At 37.1% G+C, this 17,281-nt stretch overlaps 2 protein-coding genes and 1 long non-coding RNA gene across 3 annotated transcripts; 2 read left to right on the plus strand and 1 right to left on the minus strand.

Moving 5' to 3' along the window:
* The first annotated feature begins 52 nt into the window (after nt 1-52).
* LOC122536797 (DNA replication factor Cdt1) lies at nt 53-3,029 on the plus strand. Its single transcript, XM_043669476.1, has 6 exons — nt 53-1,145; nt 1,247-1,499; nt 1,587-1,923; nt 2,010-2,192; nt 2,266-2,498; nt 2,571-3,029. Exons 1-6 carry the CDS (start codon nt 334-336, stop codon nt 2,937-2,939), a joined length of 2,187 nt encoding a protein of 728 aa, XP_043525411.1. The 5' UTR covers nt 53-333; the 3' UTR covers nt 2,940-3,029.
* Nucleotides 3,030-3,624: 595 nt separating this feature from the next.
* LOC122536811 (39S ribosomal protein L33, mitochondrial) lies at nt 3,625-4,424 on the plus strand. Its single transcript, XM_043669497.1, has 3 exons — nt 3,625-3,815; nt 4,064-4,167; nt 4,259-4,424. Exons 1-3 carry the CDS (start codon nt 3,775-3,777, stop codon nt 4,306-4,308), a joined length of 195 nt encoding a protein of 64 aa, XP_043525432.1. The 5' UTR covers nt 3,625-3,774; the 3' UTR covers nt 4,309-4,424.
* A 5,797-nt stretch (nt 4,425-10,221) lies between these two features.
* Nucleotides 10,222-15,964, minus strand: LOC122536812. The gene is made up of 7 exons (XR_006308479.1): nt 14,806-15,964; nt 13,752-14,717; nt 13,440-13,647; nt 12,392-12,548; nt 10,752-11,299; nt 10,578-10,677; nt 10,222-10,449 (listed from the first exon to the last, which is right to left on the minus strand). It is a non-coding gene; the product is annotated as an uncharacterized LOC122536812 (long non-coding RNA).
* Between the last annotated feature and the right edge of the window lie 1,317 nt (nt 15,965-17,281).

Raw genomic sequence — 17,281 nt, forward strand, 5'->3', positions numbered from 1 at the left:
ATAAATATTTTTACATTAAATGTATTAATTATTGTATCAAATTAATTATGTCTTCATATTGTACATAAGCATTTTGCAAATATTTATATCTGATTGTTAGATTACGAGAAAAACAAATGTATACACGTACTTGAATGAGTTCGACGTTCAAATTTCGCGCGCTGATGGTAGAGATAACAGTCCGTCGTTTTGGCGCCTAAACTAATGAAAATAGCGGGAGTTTATGCGCGACTCGTCGCCCGCACAGTTAGTTGTGTCAGTTGGCCCGGGCACATCATACAAAAATTTTGAAAATCTTTAACGGATTTCTTCTAGTGTATACGTATATAAGGAATGTCTCAACCGTCAGTAACAGCGTATTTTAATACGCGTAAACGACAAGCAACTGACGATTTGCGAAGTAAAGCAAAAGTTTTGCTTCTTGATCAAGAGAGATCCAGATCAGTGAGTAACCAAATTCAATCGTCGACTGACGAGGATAATTCCGAGTTAGCTCCGATTCAAGAGGAGAAAACAATGAGCACGAGTCCGAAGGTTATTTTAGTTCATGCCAAGGAACCAGACGATGATCGTACGTCAAGGCCCAATACAGCTGTTCGGAACATCCAGTTTGATTCTCCTAAGTCTAGTGGCCAGAAAACGCCCAAGCACAGTGCTCGCGGACGAGCCACAGGTTCGCGAAAATTATCTGGCCACGAGGAGGGCCAGGCAGATATCAGGGAGAGTTTTCAGAAGATCGCCGACGATTCTGGCATTAAGAAGGTACTCTTTGAGAAGAAAGGTGCACTGAGTCCGAGGAAGAGACTTCCAGAAACACCTAAGAAGAACGATCATTCCACTGAGAACGATCAATCTACTGAGAACGATCAATCTACTGAGAACACAAGGAATACTTCAACCGACCAGTCATTGGTTAACTGTGTGACACCAAAAAAAGCTTCAACCATGGACAGATTGGCGAAGCAGGAGTTATCCTTGAATGATATAAGAAATAAAATGAAGAAATCTTCTAAACTTAAGGAGTTGAAAGCCTCTTTGACTCGTTTCAAGAATAAAGAGCAAAGGCTGGGACAGTCACTCAAACAGAACAATAAGAAACCACAAATACAGAAGTTCGAGAAGATCCAGCTTGAGATACCAGTTAGGTAGGACATTTATGAAACAAAATTATCTATTTTGTTAATTGTGTACTATTGTATCTACTAAACGTTTTTACGTAACATTTGCATTATTGTTGCTGTTGCAGTCCACAGAAAGCATACAAATCTCCTAGCAAAACAATATTAAGTCCTTTGAAAGACAAGCAACTGATGAACGTCAGCCCTCAACGTAGAATTTTATTCGATCCTAAAGAATCAACGCCAAGCCCTGTGAAAGGTAGCCCAACCAAAGCACCTGCTTATCAACAGTACTTATCAATTGCTGAAAGTGCCACTCCTATTTTACCATTGCCGTATCACTATAGATTTTTGGCAGAGGCGTTCAGATGCGTTGATACAGTACGTTATTTTTTATATAAAAATTTGCTTTGTATTGTATACTACATACTATATATTTAAAAACATATTACGTTGCTAATTTTACAGATTTCCGCAATGTTGTTCAATCGTAAAGAAACAATAACTTTCAAGAAGCTGAAACCTGCGGTTCAAGAGCTGTTGCGTAAAAATTTCACATTGGAGCATTTAGCACAGATCAGGACCATTTTTCCGGACGCGTACGTTTACAGTCAAGAAAAGCATCATACATTTGGTTCTTCGTCTAAGCAAGATAAATATGAGTTAATTCTAACACCAATTGTTGAAGAAAGAGATGGAAGAAATACCCCAGATGCAGATGATGTTTTGAAAACAGCATCAGAAGTCAGTATGGGACCGCGAGTATTGCTTGATAGACGAAGGAAATTTTACAATATCTTGCTTGGTACCTAGTTTAATATCAAATTTTTTGAGAAATTTTTTTTTTTTTTTATATCTTGATAAATCACCTTTTTATCTTTTTGAATGCAGATAAAGTAAAAGACGAACATGAAAAATTTTTGCTCAATTTGGAAACACCAATGCACGTTCCGAAAGAAAAAATTCTGCGTTGGCATCCTGAATTTGATATTGAAACTTGTAAATCAATTGAACAATCTGATTTGCCACGACCACCTAACACGGAAAGAATGACAAGTGCAAAAGATGTTCTTGGTAAAAAGAAAAGTGTATACTTCTTGATTTTCATGTATTTTAATTTTCCTACTAATCTCATCAACTGTTTTAGACAAAGCAAAATCTTTATTCAATTGTGGCACACGTATGGAAAAAGCGTTGCAACGATTGGCAGAAGCAAAGATGACGCTTTCTCCAAAGAAAAATGAAGTAAATACTACTACCCAAACTGATGTGCAAAAAGTTAATATTACTATCATAGATACTCCACCTATTACACCTACTGTACACAATAATTATCTTACTAGTGCACTAAAAGGCATACCAAAGACTCTTCTTGAAAAGGTAAATATTTCTATGTTTTATTATATCTTCATAAAAAAAAATGTTATATTAATGTTTCAAATTATACATTAGGTTCGTGCTAAACAAGCTGCTAAAGCGTTGGAAGCTATGACACGTTCACCAAATGCCGAAAAAGAAGCTATGATGTATTCAAGATTACCCGAATTGGTTAAAATTTTGCGTAACATTTTCGTAGCCGAGAAAAAGGGAGTTTTAACATTGGAATTTGTAATTACTAAATTGGAAAATTCCTTTAAAGCTAAATTAACTCCTGCTGAATTAGAGGAGCATCTACGTTTATTGTGTAAATTGCTACCTACGTGGACTAGTATACATAACGTGCGACAAATACATTATTTGAAATTGCAGAAAGAAATCGATCTTACGAAGGTAATAAAAAGATTAGAAATCATAGCTAATAACAAAGTAAAATCATCATGACATTTATGATGCAATGATTATTCCCTTTTCTTTTCTTGCTTCAAATTGAATTATATATATGCATTTAATTCTGATCAATTTTATTTTAAATAGTTTGATTGTGACTAAAAAAAAAAAGAAAGTAAATTAAGCTTTTTTCGATAAATATCTGATTTATTTTGTATTAAATATGAGTTAACTATTTGTTATACTTTATATAAATTCATAATATTTCTATAAAATGTATTATATAACGATAATACAATTTTTTATATAATAAGTATATGCAACATATTATTTTTTATCTTCACTTCAAAAGTTTACTGATTTAATTCTCTTTGCTATAAGTTCATACTAATATATATACAATATCATATTATGTTGTAATCAAATATTAAAATACTTTGTAAAAAAATTACTTGAGTTCTTATTTTTCTTTATATATATGAGTCACAGACAAGGAATGTCACCTACATAGATTGAAAAATACTTTAAGGAAAAAATTATTTAACCCTTTGCACTCCAAATTATTTTTCAATTAACTTTTTTTTTGATTGGTAATTTAAAAATGTCGAATGTGATTTGATAGAGTGCAAAGGGTTAATGTATCTGTAGTTGATACATCGAATATGTACCATTATTTGTAAAATATGTTTTCAACATATTTAACCGATGGTAAAGTAGATTAAGTTCTATCAGGGATTTGGTGGATGCATCGACTAAGAATAGAACCTCTTAGTCAATGGTGCATGTTAACCTTTTTCGTTTTCTTGTTGCTTTATGCAAATACAAGAATATTACACGTTAAATCTTGTATACATATCTATATACATATATATACGTACAATTAAAAGTTATGTTTTTAACTAATGTATTGTGTAAAAAAGTTAAAAGCAAGTAAGTATACAAATCAAAATGTAATTTGACTCTAAGTAAGAGGTTAGGTTAATTTTGATATGAAGTACTTTTTCTAACATTTGTCTCCTTACTTTCGGTTAATAGTATTATAACAGTTTACCGTGAAGATCAAACTTCAGTGAAAATATTTCTTTGTACATGTATACATATTTATACACATTTATATTTACATAATGAGTGATCGAGTTGTAAATAAGGTTATTCAATTTCATGCAATTCGCTTTTAGACATATTTTGGTATTAGTAGAAAGTGTAGCCAGTGGTCATAAGCGTATTAAAATGCGAGAGAGGTTAGGAGATAAAATAGAAGAAGTGCAGTTTGATCCTTATGGTAAGTTTGTTCTGATATATAATTATTACATGAATTTAGTTCTTTCAGTCATTTACATTCCAATTTCTATTTAAAAATTCTTTATTTTTAGTTCGAGCAAATGTGATCTACCGAGAACTGAAGAAAGTTAAGAGTTTATAAAAATTAATTTAATAAACAATTTCTTCATGATAATTTGTATAAATATCGCTTATAAAACTAAAGTGCATAAACATCATTGCACAGAATGAATAAAATAATATTAAGTTAATAGAGAACTATTATGTTGTTTTCATTGAGTCAGCTTGTGAAAAATATAAAACTCGTGCTATATTAAGAGCCAGACTGATGAACGTCGGATTTCTCAGTTTCATTTGATAGATGTACAATTGATATTTGAGTTTCCAGAAACAGGTGCGTTAATTCCACAAATTTTCATTTATCGCAACTAATGAATTCCAAAGATAGATACTCTCTGTTTTTCAGTTCTTGTTTTTTAATTTTTAATCTATCAAATTAGCCAAAGTGGCGTTCAAATTCACATGCACAGTTGAGAGAGAGAGGAATTAATTGCCATACGAAAAATAAGATGTCATAGTAAGTAGTTTTGAATAGAGCGTATCGCTCGAGTTACTCTCTCAGAAAGAGCGAGAGAGAACAGACAGCGAGGCAGAAAATGGGGAGAGAGAAACGGACGATCACGAAATCGAGATTGGGGTAGGTTCCCTTTGATCCTTAACAAGGAACGCAAAGTTGTATTATTTCCACCTGGATTTCAAACGGTTTGAAATTCACGAGGCGTGAAACACGGCTCCATTCTCTTTCTCTGTTTCCGCCTGTCCCCCCTTTCCCCCAACTCGCGACCTCTTGCGCCCCCTCTTTCTTGTTCTTTGCTGCTTTTCGGCAGCGCGGGAGCAACTTCGGCGTCGTTCACTGATGTTGCCAATTCAATTTCACCCGGCGAACCATTGTCGTTGGTAGAGAAGAGGGTTGCAGCCGCGGAAAGGGTTCCCTTCTCGACTGACTCCTCTCTATCTTTCGCGATTGTGCATCCGACAGCTCCTGACATCTACGTACCCCGTGATCTTTCCTTTTATTTCGCCCGAAATTTTTCTTACTTCTTTCCCTTTGGTTCGACGTTCTAAAACCATTTGAACGAACGAATGTGAATTGTTTTTTTTTTTTTTATTATTCGCGAGTTACAACGATTGAGATTCGAACAGTTCTTAAGGTCTGTTTAAATTTTCAAATTTTTGGCGGCGAGCGAGTAACGGTCAACTCGGGATAATCAACGGGCACTAGATCGGTCACCCTGGTGAAAAAAATACCAGAGTCCGCGGGGGTATGAGGTAGTTAATTCGGGTGCAAAGCGGAGAGAAAAATCGGGAAACAAACGAACGGCTTTTTTTTCACCTCCTTCCTCCCGGCACAGTGAGTTTCGAAGCAGTGCGCAACAGCGAAATTGTTAAAACGTCCGTTGTTTCATGGTTGGCTCGGTAGAGCAGCCGGTAAAGGAGGAAACAGTACGCAACGAAAACCGTGGTCGGGAGAGGTGGAGTGGAGCGTGAGCAGAAAGAAGAAAGGGCGAGAAAAGCAAAACAGAAACGAAAGGAAAAAAGGAGAGAAAGAGAAAGAGAGAGAAAAGAGGCTCGTCTGGGCCTTGGCGCGTTTCAGTTGCCTCGCGTTCGAGGGCGTTTTTCGCCCCGTGAGTTGTTCTTTGCTTATTACAGTGTGTGCACTGGGCTCGAGCTCGCTAAAGTGGTTTGCTGCTAATTAACTGCGTTATTTTTACAACTCTCTCGCTCCCATCCCACCTCCCACGTCTCCTACCGCCCCCTTTCCCGCTCTCCTTCCCCCAACTGTTCTCCCACATTTGCAATGGGGTTCAATAATTCTGCGGCCGCAACGCCCTCTCTCTTTCTCTCTCTTACTCGCACCCTCTCATTCTATTTTCACGTTTCTTGTCATACGTTCTTCGTTTGCACGTTTTTTGGCCACACATTGGCGACTGATCGTCAAGAAAAATCACGTGCGTGTGCGTTATGATTGGAATTACGAAATCAGTCGAAATGACTAGTGCGTAGCCCCTTAATTTCTTTGTCACTGTATCACGAAGTCATCGTATTTATTATTACAATCTTAGGCTAATTTATGTGCTGAAAAATTTACCAAAAGAATTGGTACGAATATTAAGAAAAATCTGGTCAGATTATTTATGAGAGTACGTGGAATTATTTAATTATTGAATATTATTTTTGTATAAAAATATTTATCTCCGAGTGAAAAAAAAAAGATGTATTTACTTCCGTAATTGAAAGTTTTTCTATTTACTTGCTTATTCCCTTGAATTTCGCGGAATGTACGATTCCGTACGGAGTAAGAAATAAAACGTGCACGAGGATTTCTCGTAAAAAATGGTTCTTTCCGCGGACTTTTTTTTGCTCACACTTACCACTGCCTTGGTACTTGCGTCTGGTTTAAATTTACCGGCGTATTTTGTATATTTCGAGTGCGCGTTTGTAGAAAAATTAACGAGAATATCGGACGGTTTTTAAGTACTTCAGTTTGAAATGGTTTTCAAGCGCGCAGCTACTCCACCGTCATTTCGCAATATTATCAAAAAGCAAGTATCATTGACCGTTCGAAAAGTGATTAAAAATGAAATCGGCAAATGAAACCGTATGTCGCTTCGACATTTCGTGCAACGAAAGATTTTCAACTTCAAATCGCGTTGAGAAGAAGAAGAAGAAGAAAAGAAAAAGAGGAGATATTTCGAAATTTACGTTTTCACTGGAATAATATTCTGTTAATCATAAACTACCTTCTCTAAAATAAAGCAATTCCTTTTACACAAAAGCTACTCCATATTGTCTAAAAGATAATAAAAGTAGACAAAACAAAATTCACATGAAATTAATTAATACTGGAACCTACCTGGATCTCATAGAATATTTTCTCGGGATATTTTTAATATTATTAATTTTAATATTATAATCATTATATTATCATTATATATATATATATATATATATGTATATATAGTGCAAAATATTCTTTATAATATAATATTAGATAAATATTAATAATAATATTAATATTATAATATTATAATAATATTAAAATTAATAATTATTAATATTATAATAATATTAAAATTAATAATATTAAAAATATTATCCCAGTTCTATGAGATCCAGGTAGGTTACAGTATTAATTAATTATAATATAATTATTATATATATATATTAGGTAATACATTTATCATTACCTTATTATAGATAATTAAAATGATATAAATGACAATAGATCATTTTTGTTTCAGTGAAAACAGTTTCATTTCGATAGCTTATATATCTTCGGTAATTATAAAAATAAAAAGTCTAAAACCTGCTATTTTAGTAAGTCTAGTATTACTAACCATCTAGTAGCCAGTTAACGTATCGCAGATTACTTATTTTGAATCGTCGTTCGATTTTTCGATCGAGAGACGTACGAGACCATTGATGAATCATTTATAATGAGGAACACCAGCCAAACGTTGCCTGACGATATTCGAATCGAAATAACTTTAATACCTTAATATCACGTTCGTGAAACGACTATTGGTTACGGCTGCCGATGGAAGTGCTCGGAAGCAGAGAGAAGTCGAAGGTCGTTTGTATAGGTATCTCTCTGGCGGGGTAGTCGTGGCACCCTTCTTTTCTCCGCCACGAAAAGGCACTTGAAATAAATTGAAAATGGCTGGTATCGCCCCGCTCTCGGATAAGTGATACCTACATCACCTACACGCACATCGGTCACCACAGAATTCCACGGGTGTTCTTTCACGTATTCAATACGATCCATTCAAAAGCGGATCCGAATCCTCGCGAAAAAAGATGATCAATTAAAACCATGTTAAAACGTTATACTAATTCGCGTGCCTCGCCGAGCCACGGAAATTAAAAAGCTGAATATAAACGTACAAAAAAAAAAAAAAAAAAAAAGGCGGGAGGGAGGCGCCGAACACGACGTTAATCGAAATTTCACGAAGAGTTAACGAATTCAATATACTAGCTCTGTTTTACATTCTCTGTTCTATATACCCTGTTTTGCATTCTACTTTCTGATAGTATTGAAAGAAGCTAAAAATTGAACAACTGTACACATGGTGGTAATATTATATAGAAATGATTCTACATATGATTTACATGGATATCTAAAGTTTATGTGTTTCGAATACTGTAAATTGTAGTTGAGAGTCTATTTCGATGTTGCAATGAACATATTTTTTGCTTCTTTCAATTTACATTTTTCAAAATTGCCAGTTAACTTTTACTATGTAACGCCAGAAATATCATCAAACGTAGGAACGTGATGTCCTATAATTCTACTGGATGACTATGAATTATATAGTCGGGATAGTCGATCCAAGATTCACAATGTCTTTATAAAACGCTTATAGTTTTTTTTGCACACGACCGTGCGACGTTAAAACTCACAAAAGAGTCGAAAACAAAGCTTTCGTTTAGCAACCTGCGATTACCTACCTAAATCTACATTGAGCAATTGAAACAAGTTCGATACAACGGTTGAAAATTGATTGGCTAAAAAGCTTTCTTTCCGTCTTGTACACGGTGAAACAGGAATTTGAATATCACCGGTGCTTCTATTACGACGGATGGTCTGTCTCATTATTCGGTGAAATCGAGCTCGTCGAAAATTTATGTACCACCTCGCGCTCTCCCTCCCTCCCTCCCCCTCGTCTCTCCCCACACGACCGTAAAATCATTTCCAAAATTCGCGGTTTACCCGAGCACGGGCTAATTTTCAGCGTACACGCGTGTACCAAGCTACACGATGACACACATACACATACACACACAGGGCGTGCAAAACGTTTATGAGACTAAACGCGAAACGCGAACTGGCGTACGGTGGCGCGCGCGCGCGTGCACGTTCACGCAGGGGCACACGCACGTAGAAAGAAGCACGTGTGACGGCACACGAACGCGAAGGTGTATTGAATCGACGAGTATCATGCAGTTGACAGCTAGAGCTAATTGAATCTTGACTCTATCTATCTGTCGAATCGAGCTGAGACTCGACCGCCCCGGCGCCGCAGCGAATTGCATTTCCGTTCGACAGAATCGTTCGCGCTCGAGAATTCTATCTTCTCCCTTAATCCCTCTTGGTTTTTGCCGTGTGGAATTAGAATAGGAGATCCATCCGATTACGAAACTGTAAAAGACTGTTGCCCGCGTTGTTCGTCACTCCCACTGTTCACGCCACTTTTTTTTTTCCCATTCTCGTTCGTTACATTTCTTTTTTCTTCTTTTTCTTTTCTTTTTTTTTGAAAACCTGGAAGAAGCAAATTTTAATATAAGTTGATGGTGAATTCTGGCGAGTTCTGGCATTAAATTCGCGTAATCATTTAACGAAGAGAAAGTTGTTTCATTCTCAAAGATATTAATTTCAGGAAATACAAATTACACCGTATTATGTGAGAGACTGAATATTTTTCACGAGGGAGAAGTATGAAGGGAATTTCGACGCTATGCAACGAAATTGTTAACGTTCAATCTTTTTCAACGTCTTCCATTTTTGCAAAATTAACGAAAACGTTGAAACGATATATTTCGTTTTCGTTTTCTTTTTTCTTTTCCCCCCTATTTATCGAAATACGATACAGGATGTTATAAAGAACCGCAAAGGCACAATCGTTCAGAGGGAATTTCTTTTTTTTATTGGGAACGAAAATTTCTCTTCACCATAAATTCAATGGAAAGGTTTCCGTGTACCAGACTATTCAATAAGGTAGCAGGTCAATGGAGATTCTCGATAAAATTTTAATTGGGAAAGAGTAAAATATACTTCGGCGAAAATGCAACACAATGGTTGTAGATCAAAGGTGTGCAAACATTTTTTTTTGCAATTTAATTACTAATTACTAACTTGTATTACCGATACAAGGAAAAATTAATATCATTTTCATGATATTATTAATTTTAATATAATTGATTTAAATTATATTAACTATATTTAAGTGTCATTTTTAATACAATGCCAGAATTTAAGTATAGAACTTACCTATTTGTATCAGAGAGATCATAGTGTAAAAATTGAAGAAAAGTTTATGATACAATAGCTTTGATTCATGTGTTTCACGAAAGATCGTTCAAATCCTTGAAAATGTATTGTTGCAAATCCATAAAACTTCTGTGGGATCATCTTCACGAGTTGATCATTTTGATTACTCTTTTTTACAGCAATTTTACTGTTAATCTTGCTACAGTTTATCCATCTTACCCATTTTAAAAATGCCTGTAAATAGGAATGAAAAATAACAATTTCGAATTACAAAAGTAGATAACTACCTGGAGAATATTTCAGAGTGAATTGAAACATTGTTACATTCTCATTGACTGTCTTGTAGTAACAAACAAAATTACCGCTATGTAGCAGCATAGTTGCAACAAAAAGAGTAATGAAAATGAATTCATCCAATTAGTCCTTTTTTCGTCCTTTGCATTCACATGGATTCGCGATCACCTAAAGTGAAAAAAAGTGTAAAGTAAAGTCGATTTGAGTAACCGGTCAGAAAAGAAACGGAGACGTTGACTTACCGAATGTAACCGTAACGATGACACGATATCGGTTTCATTTAACGGAACGACGTGTCTCGTAAACAGCGAGGGGTTGAGGCTCGTAATACCGATAAAGGCACAGAGAGCCCGGGAAAAGGAGGATAGATAGGGAGGGAGGAGGGCTCTGTTCCCCGTCTAGGATTCTATAATCCGTACGATCTTTATCGTTAAATTCTGTACTCGTGGACCGATGCCTCGATTGCGCAATCAAGATGGCATCGAGAAAGGCATCTCTCGCCTTCGACTCAAACTACCAACAAGTATTTCAATATCCGCTCCAATATATTCCCATCGACCCTATAAACGTGTGTGCAGTTATATTGGATTCCCTTCCTCCTTTCTTCGATCCTCCCTCCTCGTCGCTCTCGTTCTATCGCTTTTTCCGCTCTCGCTTCCTTCTGTGGTACGCGTGCACGTGTGTGCGTGTGCGTGTGTGTGATCAATTGGTTCACGATATCGCTACAGACACACACGCGGCGACATATGCGTGTATATCTTTTCTCGAAGAACGCGTTTGCCATGTAATCCTGTAAAAGATTCTTGGTCTCAATTATTTCAGTTGGAAGAATCAAGTTCAAGGGAGAGAGAGAGAGAGACGTGGGCCACTAACAGTCATTGTTATCATTGCCGGAGTTGTATTAGATAAAAATTACAGCCCTGAAGAAATTAGAAATTTCAAAAAAGAGCTCAACCGCAGGGTTGTTTCTTTGTTTTCTTTCTTTCCTTCTGATTTTAAAATCGACTTGCTTCAGCTTGATGCATCTTCTGCATTTTAACGTTTTAAATAACATATTAAGGTACTTTTCAAAACTTTTTCAGAAGAGACTATCAAGCGACAACTATGACAAGAATCTTTGGGTCGGTTTTTTCGAATCACTGGGACGTTCCAACGGTTGCCTAGAAGGAAACCATTAGCTCCAAATTTAAACGTCCATGATTCTTCGTCCATCTTCCGCTTGCATATCTCCACGACGCGGCGTGGCCAACGGCGATCAAATAGATTACGGAGCACAATGGCCGCGGATAATAATCTAGGAAATTCTTTCCGGATTAATTAGCCGCACGAAATTCCTAGATCACAAAGATATGCAGTAGGCCAATGGATATGAAATAATTTATCGTAGAGAGCCCGCCGTGTGGGCTCTGTCCACAACCACCTGGGCACACATTAAAATCCAGAGCGGTTCTCCCACCTCTCTCTCTCTCTCTCTCTCTCTCTCTCTCTCTCTCGCCTCTCCACTCGCGCCACTCGTCCTTTTCATCGTCGCTACCTCCCATCTCTGTCGCTTCTTTCATTCATTCTCTTTGTTGTCTCGTAATCTATATACGCGCGCGCGCACGGACCGCCGCTTATTATACTAATATGTCCGTCGTGCGTTCATCGCGGTGCATCGCCATCAAAGGGGTTTTTCTCGTCCGAGTCTAATTGTTCGGCCCCCGATCCCGGCCAAAGAAACCGAGTGATACGGTCGAGGCTGGTTTTTCACCTCGTTTCAACCGGTGGCCCGCGATCAAACGGACCCTCCTCTCCTTATCCGTGAATCTTTCCGCACGGTTCGCCGACTTTTCGGCCACCGAATCCTTCCCGGATACCTAAGGAAAACTTGGCGTATGCGCACCTCGGCGTATGCGTCCTGCTGGCTGGGAAATCCTTGGATCTCGGTATGGGAATCAAAATTGTAAATAGAGAAGGTGAATCTGTTGGTCGAATGGAAATACTCTTGAAGTTTTGTGTGAAATTTAGACCCAGCTCGACCGTTCCTTCTCTGAGAGTAACTGCAAAAGAATTCATCACACAGATCAATGGATTCGTGGTTGAAATTCAAATTTAGAAAGATTCAGAACGATGAAAATTAATCACCAGAGATAAGGCATACCTAATGACGAATAGTGTCATCTGTTTTTAGGTCAATAAACGAATCACTCTAAATTTCAGAAAAAAAAGAAAAAGGAGATGATAACACATTTCTTGAAAGGAACAATATTCTTGCAAGCTTCTTCTTAACCTTAAGAATAAAGGGAAAGTAAACACTTTCCCAATGAATCTACTAAACTGTGTTTAGCCTGCACGAAGAAAAAAGTAAAAAAGAAAAGAAGAAGGAGGGAAAGAAAGAAAATGGTAACGGATAATCAAAAGTGGAAGAAGTGCCCGAAGCGTGGCTTTGCACGATCCGCGGTTATCGAGCAGAATAGACGCGTTGTACTGGATCGGCCGCACAATGAGTCCAATCGGTGAAAGGGTTTTGCAATCGTACCCACATTTATACCGGGTATATCTGCAGGGGATACAGGTACGTTTTAGGCACGGTTCCTTTTATAAGTGCCATTATAAGTGCCATTTGAGCATGCCTACACCCGCTTTGTCCGCGAATTTCAAACTAGTCATTGTCCTCCCGTTGTTGTTTGAAAGAACACGGGATGACAACTGGCCGCGGTTAAAAAGCATCCCCTCTATCTTTCTTGAGGCAATAGGCGTCCTTTATTTTTTACCACATATTGATCATTTCTAGATAATTTAGGTAACTTGTCCAAAAATAGATCATGGTGAATTCTTCTTTTCTTTTTTACTTTTTTACAAATAGACTGTAATTTAAAGGATCTTTGATTTTTTAAAGAAGATATTACGGGACTACTGGATTATTAAGGAAATTTTTAAATTTACACTACCTATTTAGCTGATCGTCCGGAACTCTTCTGATGGATGGTACAATACGGTGTTTGCTATGATAACTCCATGATAGATTTTGTCGTACAAAATATGCTTTCATTGTCATGCCATAATAGGTCTCAAATAAATCCTCACAAATTATCGTCACAAGCGTCAAACATTTTATTTTAATGCGATAAAATGAAGATTTGAATTGTGCATTGATGCCTAAATTTAAAGATAAAAGCAAAAGATAAAGTCGTTTATACAGCTTGATAGAACGACAATATATAGATACATTTTACAAAATAATAAGTGTGAAATATGTATACCTGAGTCAGAATCGACATTTATTAGCCTTTGTCATCCGAGTTATTTACGATATTCTCTGCAAAGATTGATTGTTGAATTAATTCAAAATAAATGAAAAAAAATTGTCCAACAACACCTCAAAATAACCAGACCGTGCAGTCTCCTCGCATAATCGCTTAGCCACAAGAAAAGATCTTAACCGGGCCGATCCGATCGAATCTCTATCCCTTGAAATCTACCCCGAAGGTGAATCGTACTTTAACGAAAAATTGATTTAAAGAGTCTTCTCTTTTCTACACCGTGGAATCGTTCAACCGGCTTTCATTTCGTTTCGTTCGTCCGTATCCTTTCTCTGTCAATCACCGGCCGCGACTTCACAATGGCCACGGCGACACATTGTGTAATTTAAAATGAATGCTCCGCAGGCCTCTCGACAGGGGTATAATTGTTTCACGAGACAGGTCCACGGAGGTCTGGTATTAATGTAGGAAAACGGACTGGTGGTTTTCCAATGGAACAATGACTCTGTGTGTGCGTGTACCACGGTGGATATCTCGTTACACCGTAATCGAGGAATAATCGATCGCAAAGTTGTAGCACAAGGCAAATTGCTGGGCGTGGTGAGAACGATCCAGGAAACTCGAGAGGGCAAAAGACAAGGGCGCGTAGCACCAACGAGGAAATCCGAGATTTTTCTTCCTTTCCTCTTGCGCGAGCGGCCCCCTCCCCCTCCTCCACGTCCACGTCCGCCTTTCCACGATCCTCCTTTATTTTTCCTGGCCACGTAGAAAGCTTTTTATTCAGATCCCGCCGTGTTCACCCTCGATCGAGCCGGCGTGCGTGTGCTCGCCGAACCGGGAGGTAACAAAGATTCACTTCTCGTCTTTGAACTGGGTTAATTAGGGGACCCCCGAGAAATTTTGTTCCCGGCCATTCGAGGGACCTTGTTGCGGCTTCGCTAATGCGGAAACGCCGGTCAATGAAACCTATAACAATATATAATATGATATGACACGAGCTGAGATTGGCGAGTTGTAATAAATTAATTGTATTGATAATTTTAAGTTATGTTACCAACGTTATCTGTCTTCTACCACGGTAGATTTAATTTAATTTAATATAATTCAGAATTCTGTACACGGCAGCTGATAAATTGGATTTTCTTATCTGATTCATACTTTACATATATGTATGACGATGAGATGTGATAAATTAATCATGCAGATAATTTCAAGTTACCGGTATTGGCCAAGGTATTAGTAATTGATCGACTTTGTTCTTTTTCTTTTCCCTCCCGCTTGACCTTGATCTGAATCATTGAACATCAATGGTATCAGCTTGATTTTCATGCGACTCGTGTCGTCATCGACTGGAACAAAACGCGTGGGCAACCCCCGCTGACAGGATTTCCAACAGAATTCTAACAGACGTGCATCAGGAAAGATGCTTGATTTCCGTGGAAACGAATATCACGCTCGACGATTAGGGAGAAAGAGAGAGAGAGAGAGAGAGAGAGAGAGAGAGAGAGAAAGGGAAAAAAAGAGAAATACGAGTAACCAGTATCCTGGTCGATCACGGGATTCCGTCTCTCTCGTGTCTCTTTCCTTCTCGCAACAAGAGCGGTCCTCGATCATCCTCTACCTCTCGTCAATGCATCCGGGGACTTCCGCGATTTCTGAATAGAAATCTCCATGGTGGCTGACAATGCAATACGTGGACAATTGCATAGTCTAATGGATCTGCCTCACATCATCGTAACTTATACGTACGTGTCGTTCGTGAAAACGATATCGACAAACGTCCATTCCGCGTGTCTTCCTACCGTTCGCAAAAACGAGATCGACATTCTCTCCATGGTGGTCGTGTCTTCCCGCTGTCATCATACTACTCTCTACTGCGTCTCTCCCTCTTCTTCTTCCTTTGCCTCCATGGGTTTCGCGTGCGCGCGCGCGCGCGCCGAAAAACGAAAAAAGATTCGGCGAGCGTCGGGCCGACCGGTAAAAACGATTATATGTCGTGTCTGAGTACCCCTCGGTGCCCACCGTGTGCAAATGAAAATTATTCTGCGGTTTAGGCTGTCTGCTAATCAATCAATAACGATGCGTTCCCCATGCGCGAATGAATTAATTAGGTCGGCTCATTCTCGCATCTCTAATCCAACACGCGGGTTCGTGTGAAAATTTCTCGCATCGAGCTCCGATAGAAATCTCTTTTGAAGGAGCATAAATCCTTTTCGAAGATATTCTAAAAATGAAGAGTAATGTAGTGTTTGGCCATCAAGTACTTTTAATGTTAATGAATATAATACTTATTAGAATATATATTAGTGTTAATGAATATAATATAGAATATAATATAGAAATATAATATAGTAATATAATAGTAATAATAATAATATAATAGAAATATAATATAGAATAGAATATATTAATGTTAATGAATATAATACTTATTAGAATATATTAGAATGTATTATATATTATACTATAAATATGTATTAACACCTATAATATATAAATATATATTATACCATATATTATAATATAATCTATTATTAGTATAATATTACTTGGTATGTAGTGTTATAATATAATATTAAAATATAATACTTGCCCAAGAAGTAATTGCATTTCAAAGAAAAACTCTATATATGTATATATCTATATATGTATATATATTCTCTCTCTCTCTCTCTCTATATATATATATATATATATAATATATATATATATATATATTGTCTATTTTGTTCAATTTTTCCTTTTTCAATCAACTTCAAACGTTCTTATCTTTTTCGACAAAAGACAGTTCCAAGAACGATCTTCATCAGCAATGAAATTTAACAAATATGCATGTATGTTTACCTATAAAAAAGAAAAGGCAATTACTTTGTGACCAATCCAGAATTATAGATTATTAAAAATTAAATTTCGCTGGATTAATAAGACTTAGATCACGGAATAGAGTTAGATCGTTCGATCGTTCGATCCTTTAATGATGAATTATGTTATTAATGTCATGAATTTTAAAGTTAGTTTTTAAATGATGATGTCACGTCTAACTTACTACGATAATGGGTTGCAGGCACACAGGGGACGACAAGGATGATCTGTAAAATACTAAACTGATACGAAATTAATAAAACTTACAAACTATATTTGTACATGATACATGGCATTCGTAGAGAATAATAAAACTATAAAACAACTGAGCAACAGCGCTGAACAAGGGACAATTTGTTGCTACTTTCCATCATGTTGCTATTTCCATTATATTTGTTATTTTTTTGGTCCATTGCTCACCGCTGCAATTACACGTCCGCGTTCTCTTGCACATATCCGTCCTCTGTTCCCTTTCTTCTTCTTTTTTTTTTTAGCAACGAAAATCCTCAAGACATTTTGCGTCGCGTCTCTTTACTCTCTTTCAGTAGTGACAGAAGAAGACAAAAATAATAAAGAACAGAACGAGAAAGATAGAGAAAACGGCGGAGAGGGGAGAATGGGGAATCAAAGAAGAGCAAGAGAGGGAGGATCTTGGAAATCTTTTGGAT

Source organism: Frieseomelitta varia, unplaced genomic scaffold (genome assembly GCF_011392965.1).
Source record: "Frieseomelitta varia isolate USP_RPSP 00005682 unplaced genomic scaffold, Fvar_1.2 scaffold_873, whole genome shotgun sequence".
In the NCBI taxonomy this organism is placed as follows: Eukaryota; Metazoa; Arthropoda; class Insecta; order Hymenoptera; family Apidae; genus Frieseomelitta; species Frieseomelitta varia.